The sequence below is a fragment of the Corvus moneduloides genome, chromosome 13, assembly GCF_009650955.1.
Source record: "Corvus moneduloides isolate bCorMon1 chromosome 13, bCorMon1.pri, whole genome shotgun sequence".
NCBI lineage: Eukaryota > Metazoa > Chordata > Aves > Passeriformes > Corvidae > Corvus > Corvus moneduloides.
Genome location: NC_045488.1, coordinates 18944221 through 18956266, shown reverse-complemented (window position 1 = coordinate 18956266; position 12046 = coordinate 18944221). Strand labels below are relative to the sequence as shown.

At 61.4% G+C, this 12046-nt stretch overlaps 3 protein-coding genes across 7 annotated transcripts in view; 1 reads left to right on the top strand and 2 right to left on the bottom strand.

Moving 5' to 3' along the window:
- The window catches only part of UBL7 (ubiquitin like 7), a 31957-nt gene extending 30361 nt beyond the window's left edge, over positions 1–1596 (bottom strand). For 4 of the 5 annotated variants that reach the window (XM_032122655.1, XM_032122654.1, XM_032122650.1 and 1 more), the window contains exons 1-2: positions 1404–1496; positions 334–539 (exon numbers count right to left, since the gene is read on the bottom strand). In XM_032122655.1, the coding sequence (XP_031978546.1) occupies positions 334–517 (184 nt within the window). In that variant the 5' untranslated portion in view covers positions 518–539; positions 1404–1496. Of the gene's footprint in view, positions 1–333; positions 540–1403; positions 1497–1519 lie in introns of those variants that run through there. The other variant, XM_032122652.1, reaches the window with a different exon arrangement.
- Positions 1597–2242: 646 nt separating this feature from the next.
- Positions 2243–4763, bottom strand: LOC116450342 (actin, cytoplasmic type 5). Its single transcript, XM_032122718.1, has 2 exons — positions 4682–4763; positions 2243–3676 (listed from the first exon to the last, which is right to left on the bottom strand). The coding sequence occupies exon 2, from the start codon at positions 3664–3666 to the stop codon at positions 2536–2538; it is 1131 nt and encodes a 376-aa protein (XP_031978609.1). The 5' UTR covers positions 3667–3676; positions 4682–4763; the 3' UTR covers positions 2243–2535.
- A 130-nt stretch (positions 4764–4893) lies between these two features.
- Positions 4894–12046, top strand: part of ARID3B (AT-rich interaction domain 3B) — a 35002-nt gene continuing 27849 nt past the window's right edge. The window contains exons 1-2 of the mRNA XM_032122717.1: positions 4894–5002; positions 7258–7894. Of these exons, the coding sequence (XP_031978608.1) occupies positions 7334–7894 (561 nt within the window). The 5' untranslated portion in view covers positions 4894–5002; positions 7258–7333. The remainder of the gene's footprint in view (positions 5003–7257; positions 7895–12046) is intronic.

The following is a 12046-nucleotide window of genomic DNA, read 5'->3' as shown; positions in this document are numbered from 1 at the left end:
GCCAGGGAACAACACAGGGAAGTTGTGGAGCTGAGGATCAGGAGGGAAATCATGGAGCTGATCTAGAGGAGGAGGCAGAGTCACCTTGTGCGTAAGAGCCAACCTCCCAGCTCTCATGAGAGACCTCACAAGGACACAGAGCTGTTGGGAAGCCCAAACACTCCCTAACAAGGGCGTTGCCACGGCTGGAGCACCGTGCTCCCAAGGAAACAGGGAACGAACACCGAGCCCTCCCAGCAGCAGCACGAGGATGTCGCGTCCCGGCCGCGGCGAGGACGGGCCAAGGGTGTCCCCAAGCGGCGGGACGGCGCCAGGCTCCGGCGGGGCACGCACCGATGAGCTCGGGGTCCGGCACGGATTCCTGCAGATGGCCCGTGATCAGCTGCTTGAGGTGCGAGATGCTGCAGCCGCCCAGCGGGCACTCGCCCAACTCCGTCTCCGGCAGGCGCAGGATGGATTTGGGGGCCAGCGGCTGCTCCGCCAGCTTCACGGCGATGTGCCACTCCGGCAGGGCCATGGCAGCGCCGGGAGCCGCAGCGCTGCGGCGGGGGCACAGCCGAGTGAGAGCCCACACACAGCGAACGCTCGGCGGCTCCGGTGCCTGCAGAGCCCCGGGCCCAGAGAGCCCCAGCCCCGACATCCCCGGCCCCAGCCCCCGATCCCTTCGGCGCTCAGGAGGGTCCCGGCCGTGCTCCCCGCCCAGATCCGACCTCCCCCTCAGCTCAGAGGGATCCCGGCCCTGCTCCCCCAGCCCCTTCCCTCAGCTCAGGAGGGTCCTGGTCGTGCTCCCCCAGCCCCTTCCCTCAGCTCAGGGGGATCCCGGCCCTGCTCCCCCAGCCCCTTCCCTCAGCTCAGGGGGATCCCGGCCCTGCTCCCCCAGCCCCTTCCCTCAGCTCAGGGGGATCCCGGCCCTGCTCCCCCAGCCCCTTCCCTCAGCTCAGGGGGATCCCGGCCCTGCTCCCCCAGCCCCTTCCCTCAGCTCAGGGGGATCCCGGCCCTGCTCCCCCAGCCCCTTCCCTCAGCTCAGGGGGATCCCGGCCCTGCTCCCCCAGCCCCTTCCCTCAGCTCAGGAGGGTCCTGGTCGTGCTCCCCCAGCCCCTTCCCTCAGCTCAGGGGGATCCCGGCCCTGCTCCCCCAGCCCCTTCCCTCAGCTCAGGGGGATCCCGGCCCTGCTCCCCCAGCCCCTTCCCTCAGCTCAGGGGGATCCCGGCCCTGCTCCCCCAGCCCCTTCCCTCAGCTCAGGGGGATCCCGGCCGTCCCCTCCACCCCGACCCAATCCTTCCCCTCAGCTCAGGGGGTCCCGGCCATACCCCCCTTAGGCCGCCCCTCAACTCAGGAGGGTCCCCCGGCCGTGCCCCCGGTGCTGACAGCGTCCCCCCACAGACCCGACCTCCCCCTCTCACCTCAGGAGGGTCCCGGCCGTGGCTCACACTCCCTCCCCGACCCCTCCCCAGCTCATGGGGGTCCCGGCCGCGCTCCCCCTCCCCCCAGGGCCTCCCTCAGCTCCGCGCTACCTCACCCCAGGGGACCGGAACCGGAAGAGCCGCGAGCGGCGCGGTGCGCGCTGGGAAATCGAGTCCGGCAGAGTAGGCGGTAACAGCCTCCGAGGCGGAGGCGCTGCTGATTGGCTGGCCCTGCCACGACCAGCCAATGGGAGGGCGGCCGAGGGTTTAAAGGCAGGAGCGCGGCGAGGGGCGCGCGGCTCCGCGGGATTCCCCGCCACAACAGCTTTTAATTAACGCTCCCTCGGTAATTACGCGGCTGCCATCCCCCCCGTGGGCAAGCAGCTCCAGTAGATACCCCGTAAAAGCAGGAGGGCCCAGCTGTCCGAAGCTGCCCGCTCTTCAGCACTATCTGCTGCTCCATCTCCTCATCTTCTCCCAAAAAAGGAGAGGCCACTACCCCGGTGACCAAACCCTGTGCCAAGGCGCCAACTTTTTCTGACAAGAAGAGCTGTTTGTGTTCTAAAAAAAGCCAAGTTACCATGAAAGTCCAGTCAGGCTGCAAGAGCCACATTCCAGGCACGCTTTGCTCCCTTAACAGCTCTTAAAATGGTCCGAGCAGCAGCAGGGGCCGTGATGGGATTTGAAGAGAATTTAGAAAACAAAATTTGGGCTAAGTTTTAACTTCAGGCCGGGTTGGAGTCCAAAACCTTTTTTTTCACCCCCCCCCCCCCCTCCAATAACTCTTTGCAGCGAGGGGATAGAGAACCCACCCTGAAAGAAAGCAAAAGCAGCTCTTCTAGTGTTTAAACCTCGGAAGTTTATTTGTTTTCCTACAAAGGAACCTAAAGGTGACAAACCTAAAGGTGACAAACCTAGCTTTAGTGTCATCCTATCCGTGTTACACAGGGAAAGGGAACAACCCCTCCGCCTGCTTCCAAGCCCCGGAGAGCCACGAGGAGGAGGAGCCAAGGGAGAACTACAGCCTAGGGCCATTAAAATGCACATCACTAACCGGTGCCTCAACACAGGAATCAAACCAGGGGCTAAGGAACGGCGGGACAAGGCCGGTCCCACGCGGCGGGTGGTCCCTCTAGAAGCACTTGCGATGGACAATGGAGGGGCCGGACTCGTCGTACTCCTGCTTGCTGATCCACATCTGCTGGAAGGTGGACAGGGAGGCCAGGATGGAGCCGCCGATCCACACGGAGTACTTGCGCTCGGGAGGGGCGATGATCTTGATCTTCATGGTGCTGGGGGCCAGCGCCGTGATCTCCTTCTGCATGCGGTCGGCGATGCCGGGGTACATGGTGGTGCCCCCCGACAGCACGGTGTTGGCGTACAGGTCCTTGCGGATGTCCACGTCGCACTTCATGATGGAGTTGAAGGTGGTCTCGTGGATGCCGCAGGACTCCATGCCCAGGAAGGAGGGCTGGAAGATGGACTCAGGGCAGCGGAAGCGCTCGTTGCCGATGGTGATGACCTGCCCGTCGGGGAGCTCGTAGCTCTTCTCCAGCGAAGAGGAGGAGGCGGCCGTGGCCATCTCCTGCTCGAAGTCCAGCGCCACGTAGCACAGCTTCTCCTTGATGTCGCGCACGATCTCCCGCTCGGCCGTGGTGGTGAAGCTGTAGCCGCGCTCCGTCAGGATCTTCATGAGGTAGTCGGTGAGGTCGCGGCCGGCCAGGTCCAGGCGCAGGATGGCGTGGGGCAGGGCGTAGCCCTCGTAGATGGGCACCGTGTGGGTGACGCCGTCGCCGGAGTCCATCACGATGCCCGTGGTGCGGCCGGAGGCGTAGAGGGACAGCACGGCCTGGATGGCCACGTACATGGCCGGCGTGTTGAAGGTCTCAAACATGATCTGCGTCATCTTCTCCCGGTTGGCCTTGGGGTTGAGGGGGGCCTCGGTGAGCAGCACCGGGTGCTCCTCCGGCGCCACGCGCAGCTCGTTGTAGAAGGTGTGGTGCCAGATCTTCTCCATGTCGTCCCAGTTGGTGACGATGCCGTGCTCGATGGGGTACTTGAGGGTCAGGATGCCCCTCTTGCTCTGCGCCTCGTCCCCCACGTAGCTGTCCTTCTGCCCCATGCCCACCATGACGCCCTGGTGCCGGGGCCGCCCCACGATGGAGGGGAAGACGGCGCGGGGCGCGTCGTCCCCCGCGAAGCCCGCCTTGCACATCCCCGAGCCATTGTCCACCACCAGGGCAGCGATCTCCTCGTCCGCCATGCCGCCCGGCCTGCGGGCAGAGGGACAGCGGGGGGTCACTCCCTGTCTGCGGGGGACAGGGCAGCGACAGCATGGCCACGTCCCCAGGGAGCCCCAGCAGCAGTGCTGAGGGGCCCTGTGAATTAGGCCCTGAGAGGTCTGCGTTTTGAGGGAATAAATATCTATTTATTTCCTCAAAATACACGTAGAAATAAATGCAGTCCCTGAGAGCACAAGCACAGGTCTATGCAAGGTGTCCCTGCCCACGGCACGGGGTTGGAATGAACGCATCGTTAAGGTTCTTCCAGCCCAAACCATTCTGTCATTCCCACTCCTCTTCCATGGATCTGAGGGGACCAGCAGGGAACCCCCTACAAGGCCCCCATTTACCACAGCCCTGAGGGAATAAAGGTCTCCAGCACAAAGCACCATCCCCCTTCCCTGCCAGAGCCCCAAATCTGCCCGCCTGAGGGCCTGAACGCACACAGGGGAACCCCTCATTTCACCCCCAAGGCCGCAGCAGGGGATCCCAACCCCACCTGGTGTCCCGGGAATCCCTAATCCCACACTCAGAGCCTGAACAGACACGAAGGGAACCCCTAACTCTCCCTCAGGGCCCCAAGAGGCGTGAGGAGAGCCCCTAACCCTGCCCTAAGAGGCCAAACAGACATAGGGGGGACCCCTAATCCCCCCCGAAAGGCCCCTAAACCCTCCCTGAGGGCCTAAACAGACGTGAAGGGACCCTAACATCTTACCCGAGAAACGGACCCCTAAATCCTCCCCTGAACGCCCAAACATACACAGGAGAACCTCTAAAGCCCCCTGAGAGACCCTTAACCCCACGCCGAAGGGCCAAAGAGACGCAGGGAAGCCCCCTAAGCCCACCTTCAGAGCTCGAACAGAAATGAATAGATGCTAACCCCCGCTCCGAGGGACCCGTAAGCCCCGCCTCAAAGCCCAAGCAGACACGGGGGGACCCCTAAACCCCGTCCCCGCCGGCCCGTTCCGCGCCGGGGGTGCCCCGGGCCCCGCTCACCCTCACGCGCTCTCTCAGCCCCCGCCTGTGCCTCCGCCGCGACTGCCGGGCCCGCGCCCCGCGCGCGCTTTTATACCGCCCGGAACCGGAAGCCGCCCGGCGGCGCGCTCTCTGATTGGCTGCCGCTTTCCCTCCCCGCCGCCGCCCGGCCGCTTCCGGGCCCCGCCGTTCCCGGAAGCGGCGCGGGCGCTTCCGCCGCTTCCGGCCGGGCGAGGAAGGGGCGGGAGGGGGGAAGGAAGGGAAGGAGGAAGGGAAAGGAAGGAGGGAAGGAAGGAGGAGCTGAGGCGGCCGCGCACGGACCGGCGGGACCCGCCACGGGAGGTAACGGCGGAGAACCGGGCGGGGGGCCCGCAGCGGTTCTGAGGGGGGGGCGGGTTGGGGGTCGCGCCCTCGGTATTTCCGCCTGAGGGGAGGGTCGGAGCCCTCGGTCATTCCCCTTGAGGCGGGGTCCCCGGTAAAACGGAGGGGGGTGGGGGTCGCTAATGAATTATTGCCGGCCCCCGCAGCCCTCGGTGCTGCTCGGCTCCGGCTTGAACTCTTCCCGCTGGTTCCCGCTGGGAAAAGCTCTGGCACCCGGGGCGCCGCGGGGTGAAAGGGCTCGTCAGGGGCGGGCACGGAGCGGCTGTGCACGGAAAGGGCTCTCGCAGGGGCCGGGCGAGCTCGGTCCCTGCCCTGCCTGCGTGGGGGGAGAGGCGCAAGGAGCGGGGCAGAGACGCCGGAGGCGAGGGACGGTCGCCAAAAGCAGGGCAGGGCCACCGGGAGCGGGCGAGCATCCGCGCTGAGGGCTGCGTGAAGCGGCTCTGGAAACCTGCGGCGTCCCGCGGGTTCGCTCCCGCTCCAGGTGTCAGCTCAGACTGTTCCTGCCAGCGCGGCTCAGCGGGAGCCGCTCGCCTCCGTTTGGCCTCAGGACCGGCTGTGGGCTCGCCGCCCCCAGTCCCGGGCAGCCCCGCAGCCCCTGCCCTGCCCCAGCTCCGTGCCCGAGCCGCAGCGAGCGCGGCTGCCGCATTCCTGGGTGCTGCAGCCGCACCTGAGCCGTGTTTGCTCTGCTGCTCCCGGCTCATTGATCAGCCGCCGGCTCCCCGAGCTGTTCCCGTGTGCCCCCGGAGCGTCCCCCGGGAGGGGACAGGTGACGCCGCGGTGCCACAACACCCAAACCGGGGGGGGTTGATGCTTTGTGAGCTGGTTGTGCCTTCCCGAGGAGTCCCGGGCTCTTCCCAGCTGCCGGGGAGGGCGGGATGTTGCTGCTGACATGCACCCCGCTAATCCCCTCCGTGCCGTGGCACTCGCAGGCGGTGCTGCCCCGCAGGTAAACTCTGCTTTTCGGGGCTGGGCTGCTCCTTTAGGGGAAGGGTTTGCCCGGGGAAAAATGTTCCCTGTTATTTAGGGAAGAGAGAGGGAGGGAAAAATGGGTTTGGCGCAGAGCGCTTCATCCGAGACGCGCTGTGTGAGCAGCTAGGGATGCTCTGGGGAGCCTGGAAGTTGTCCTTCGCTTGGAAACCTGCTGCCTGGTAGGTTATTGGTTGTTTTAGAGCAGAATCCCGCCCGTTTTGAACCGTTTTTTAGCAAAATAATCCCCTTTTTCCCCGAGTGTGTAGCCCCGTGCTGGCTGTAGACGGGGAGGCGGGAGGTGGCAGGAGCTCGGGGCTTGTTTGGGGTTGGATTTTCCTTTGTTTCCCCAAGCTGGCCGTATTTTGATAGCCACCAACCCTGAAGGGGCAGCAAGTGGGGTGTGTTTGATCATCTCTTCCCCCCGAGGAGGACAATCTTTGTCAGCAGGGCCCGTGGGGGACACAAAGTCCAAACTACGCGCGGTGATTTTAGCGCCCGGGGATTAACGGTGCCGTCGTCTTCCCAGGGTTTATCCCGAGCTCTGCTTCCAGCCGGGGGCTGTTCTGTTGGTCTTTGCTCAAGTGCTGGCTCAGCAGGTCAAAATGGAGAGCTGGGAAAGCTCCCGGGCTCCTCAGGCTGGGAAAATTGAAGGGAGGACACGGATGGGGCTTCAGATGCGCTGGAAACTCCGGGATCCTGAGGCTGGAGCAGCTCGGTGCTCAGCGGGCTTTGCTGTGCTCCCATCTCCATCTCCTTGGCAAAAAGAATGCCTAAATACATTTACTTTTAGTGTCCGAAGTGGCAAGGATTTAGCCGTGGAGTGAGAGCACAGAAGAATTTAGGGATAGCCCTGTGTGACAAATCCCTGCCTGGCTTTTATATAAATATGGTCAAGCTCATCCTGGCTGTCTCCTTTTAAGGCAGTATTCCAGGAGCACCAAATCCTAAGCCTGACCTTTCCACAGTAATGATTTAGGAAGCGTGGAAGGCTTGTGCCTGGACAAAGGCATTTGGGATGGTGTCTTTGGGGCAGAGCAGAGCAGCAAATGTGCCCGGCTCGAAAATACAATTAAACAGTCTGAAAATTGAATGGAAGTTGGAGCCCGAGGCTGTTAAACATGGAGCTGATTGTTTCACGGTCTCCTGCACAGGAAAGAGCCCTGGCTTTGCACTCTGTTTGTCCCCTTCCTGGGGAAAAGATGAAAGCGCTCCGTGTTCACACGCACACCCGTTTGTCTCCCCGGCAGATCCCGCGCGTCTCCCGCGGCCGGGCCCCGCTCGCTGCCGGATCCCGCCGGGGCTCCCAGCCATGCGCACGGCGGGATGAAGCTGGAAGCGGTGGTGGAGCAGCTGCAGAAGCAGCAGCAGCAGCAGCAGCAGCAGCAGCCGGCGGTGCCCATGGATTCCCGGGAGCGCCGGGAGCCGCAGGTGCCGTTCCCGCCGCCCTTCCCTCCGCAGCCCCGCGCCGGCCCGGCCGGACGCGCCCCGGGGACGTCGCCCGCTGTCCCCCTGGCCAGAGCCGCCCCTGCGGCCGCAGCCGCCCGGCCCTTCGACCAGAGCAGCAGGAACTCCGAGGAGGACGAGGAGGAGGACGACGACGAAGAGGAGGAGGAGGAGGAGGAGGAGGATGAAGAAGACGGCGCCGAGCTGGAGGACGGCGCGGATGTGGCCGGCAAGGAAAGCTGCTCTGCCCTCAAGTATTTCCGAGCTCCCAAAGTCGCCCACCCCAACCAAAGAGTGGCCTCTACCTCCAGCCCCGTGCCAGCTGTGGGGCACCCGCGGGGGGCCCAGCAGGGCAAGGAGGAGCAGGGCAAAGACTCTGCCAAGCATTCCGGGTCCCCGGCGGCGCGCCCCGGCTGGCGCCTGGACGAGCAGCTCAAACAGGTCAGTGCCAGCATTCCCTGCTCCCAAAAACCACCATTTCCAGCCAGCCTGAGGAGGTTTTAGCCTGGCAAGGCCTTGGAAGTGCCTTGGGAGGCCGTGCTTCCCTGGTGTGCTCTCTTTTCTAAAGAGACTCCACCAGAACTTGGCTTTGTGGATTTCCAGCTGGCGTAGAGGAGCCCCCGCTCTGGGAGAGCCTTTGTGGGGAGGGATCTGTGGGGCTTCCCAAGGGAAGAGCCTGGTGGTGTCGTCATTTTAGGTGCAGACACTTCCCTGCTAACATCTCACCCGAGCTAGTTCTCGTCAGACTTCTGGAATTCAGGATTTCTGGGCAGGCAGGGAGATGTGCCCTGATCCTGGGAGTCAGAGCCACTTTATATTCCACGTGTGGGAAGCAAGGAAGGAAGGAGGGAAGGAAGGAGGCAGCTCGCTGCTGCCTCGTAGGAGGTTAATTCCATGTTTGCCTGCAGCATTAGTACTCCTTGCAGCTTGGTGCCAGGGGATCATGGAATGACTTCCTTTGTGGTGAGCGAGTATTTCGGTATATTCCAGGCCTCTGCTCCTCCCCAGCTGTTCCTGCAGAGCAGGTGGGTGTTCCCACACCCGTGCACGTGGCAGGAGCTCCTCAGGGAACGGCACTTGGGCTGCTGGGGCTGTAAAACACCCAGGGGAAGCACTTGCTGCTGGTTTTTTCCTCTTGTGTTTGCTTCACCAGAGGGGCTGGGTGGAGGAGAGGGAATTGCTCAAGCCTCCTGCAGGGAAATGAGGTGGGTTTGTCGGTCAGGGGCCATTGCCTCAGAATTTACTGGATGGGAGTGGTGAAAACTTCCTCTTTCAGGGCTCTGGGTGGGGAAAAGGAGGCAGGGCTTGGGTCTTAAGGGATGGCTTTCTTTAGAAAGCCAAATAAGCTCGGCTTAGGGCCGGGGCTGGTTTTGTTCCTCGCCCAGCTGGCGCTTCTTGCTCCTGATCTCACTGGTCATTCTGGCAAGGCCATGAAAGCAGCCAGAGCTGGGCTTGGCTCGTGTGGAAGAGGGGGGAAAAAGCGGGATAAAGGATCGTTGTGCAGCTGGCGTGGTGTGCTGTGGCCCGTTCCTGCGCTGATGGAGTGTTCTGGGGGGCCACAGCTTAGCCTGGTTCAGGCCACGTTCACCTGGGAGCCCAAAGTGCCCAAAGCTCCAGGAAAAACGGACACAAAACCACTCTTGCTGCTGTGTTCATCTGCTGGGGAGGCAGGGAAAAGCGGGAATCGGACCCATGGACACCGAGTTCAGGAGTGGGTTATAAAGGAAGAGCTGTGGCAGCTCTGGGAAGTGGTGGGAAAAGGTGGCAGGAAAAGGGCACGTCCCCTCCTTGTCCCAAAGCGTTGTCCCCTGGCACAGCAGGTGCAGGTGGAGTGGCTTTGGATCCAAGTGGCACTGCTGATTCCCAGTTCAGAGCTGGGGAGCACTGGGATACGTGGGGAATAAAGCAGGGGGCCCTGGCGTGGCAGGAAAGGTGGAGGATTGTGTGGGGAGCTGTGGGCTGGCCACTTAATTCTCTGGAATTTTGAATTCCGAGGCATATTTCGAAGGGATGAGCTGTGTCCTTTCCTCCCTGTCTTTAACAGGCAGAAAACCTGGGATAAAACGGAGAAGTGCCTGCGTTCTCCAGTTCGCTCCCAAAATTATTCCTGAATTCGTCTTTTTAGCTTCTTGTGGCAGTCCTGCTCCAGGAGTATTCCTGGCATGCAGAACGCCCGGTGCTCGTGGAACTGGGAGGAGGGGAAAAGTCACTTCATTTCTCCTCTGGGGGAAAATGTCCCTTGGGAATGGGAGGCTGGGATTGCCTGGGACACGGAGGTGGCGGAAATTTGGGAGCCACCAGGAAAACGAAGCCGCTTCAGCCCCACCCCAGACAGGCAAGGAAGTCATTGTAGGACAAGGGTGCAGGCAAAAGAGCTGGCTCAGCTCACGGCACAGGGAATCCTGTCAGCTCAGGGAGCGGAGGAGCTTGGCCAGGAGAAGGAATTGCTGCTGGGGGGTTGCTCCGTTTGCTCCTCCAAGCCACTGGAATGTCCTGAAATCCATCCCAGCTCCTGGAAAAGGGCGCTGGGCGCTGCCTGTCTTTGGGGAAAAGTGAGGCTTTGACTCCAGGGCTGTCAGAGGTGGGGTTGGGTGGCTGGGGAGGCGCTGGGCCCTCATCCCGTGGGTGCTCCCGTTCGCTGGGAATGCCGCTGTTCCCTGGGAAAAGCAGGGGCTCGGTGCCGCTTCCTCCCGTCCTGCTGAGGCTGGTGCAGCACCAGCACCAGCGGTTCTGTGGGGAATGTGAGGATAAATCCCAGATTTCCAGGCCTCAGCTGCTGCTGGATGCCCTTTTCCGAGCATCCGGGAACGCTTTGTGCCCCCGTTTTTGGGGACGTCTCGGGGCAGCTTCCCAGAAACCAAGCGGGCACTGCTTTGGGAAAAAGCCTGACCTAAACTTTCACAGAGGTCACGCTGTTTATTAAGATAAGTCAGCTTAAAATAATTGCTGTGCCTTTGCTGCAGGCCCCGGGAACGAGCGGCTGGGATTCCATAACCTGAGGTATGTGCCTCGGGATTGCTCAGGAGAGACGCCTTAATCCAGGAGGGGGAAGGTCCCTGGGAGGAAAAGGGGCATCTCACACGGGGCTTTTTGCCCCGTGGTTGTTTCAGGGCCTGATTCAGGGTTGGATTTTTCAGTCCTTTTGTGTGTCACTGGGTATTTTCCCTTTGGTGCTGCGGTGGGAGGAGATTCCTCGTCCCCAGCTGACAGTAAAGACCTGGTTTTTCTTCTGCTTGAATTCTCCATCCAAGCCGCTTGCTGCTTCTCCTGAAACCCCTGGTTTAGGTTCAGGGGATTGCCCCCAGCTCTTCACCCCCAGGATTCCATAGGTGAGTTAGTGGTAGTGGCTGGGGCTGGATCTGGAGGCAGGAAAAGGATCTCGTTTGTATCCCGGCTCCCTTTAGGATTTCTTCAGGTGCCACACTTATTTATAGCAATAGTGGCAGCTTGTCTCCTTCAGTGCCAGTTCCCAGGAGTTCAGGCTGGAGGCAGGAGCTGGAATGTGTTGTTTCCTTGCACTTGTGTTCTTCTCACTCGGGGGTAAATCGATGACTCCAGGCTGGCACCGAGAATCCCTCTTCCCACCCCACACAGATCTTGGCATCAGGTCTGGGTGGATTCCTCTGAGTCTTTGGGAGCAGGAGGCGTTCAGAGAGCCCAGCTTTTCCTCAAGGATGAGGAAGCAGGTTCCTGTTTGGTCATGGGAACACATGAAAGGAACTCAATAAAAAAAGGTAATTAATCGGTTAAACTGCAGCCCTTTCCTTCCCTTCCCTTCCCCATCCTCCCTGCCATTCCTGAAATCACTAAAATGTTTTCAAGGGCTGCCTTTGAAGCTGGGGGCTGTTGAATCGAGCTCTGTTTTTAGGAAGGCTGGGAAGGGTTGATTCCCATTCCAGGGGAGCTGGTGTGGGCAGTAATTACCCCTTGGCTCTCGGTGCCTGAGAACTTGCAGCTCGGGGCAGCAGCCCTGATCTTATCAGGGTTTGTACTACAACAGTTTTCTTTCTGAGAGCATCTGTTTCACTTCCTAAGGCTTAACTCTGCCCACAAAAGGAATTTCTGTGGATTCCCTGATAATCCCGAAATTGCTGCCCCTGTCCCTTTTCATTGATTCAACCCACGGGGCAGGGGAGGGGTTTCCTTGGACCTTCAGGTGGGTATTCCCGCAGATTCCTGGCCTGAAGCCTCTGTCCGAAGTGAGGAGGTGCAGAAGGAGTCTGGGTTTTGTGGCAGAAGGTTTTAATTCCCCTTGTCTGGGAGGTGTTTGTCCTGCAGGGCACGGGAAGTGTTTGTGGTCTCCTGCTCCATCTGCTCGGCAGCTCAGGGTTAACTCCGGCCTGGGATTGGAAACCAAAATTGCCCTGGACATCTGAGCTTCCCTCTAATCAGATATTCCAGGTGGTTAGGGAGTAATCCCAAAATAGGGCTGGATATAATTGCTGCTGAAGCTTCCTCGGGGGGGCTCCGGTGGCTCCGAGGTGTCCGAGGTGTCCGAGGTGTCTGTGCCACAGGGAGGGCTCCAGGCTCTGCCAGCAGCCTGGCAAAGCTGGGCAGCCTTTCCCAGCCCCTCAGCCTTCCCTGCCAGCCTCT

Bases quoted from the DNA above. Each gene is read 5' to 3' on its own strand.
- LOC116450342 (XM_032122718.1), bottom strand. From the start codon at position 3,666: ATGGCGGACGAGGAGATCGCTGCCCTGGTGGTGGACAATGGCTCGGGG.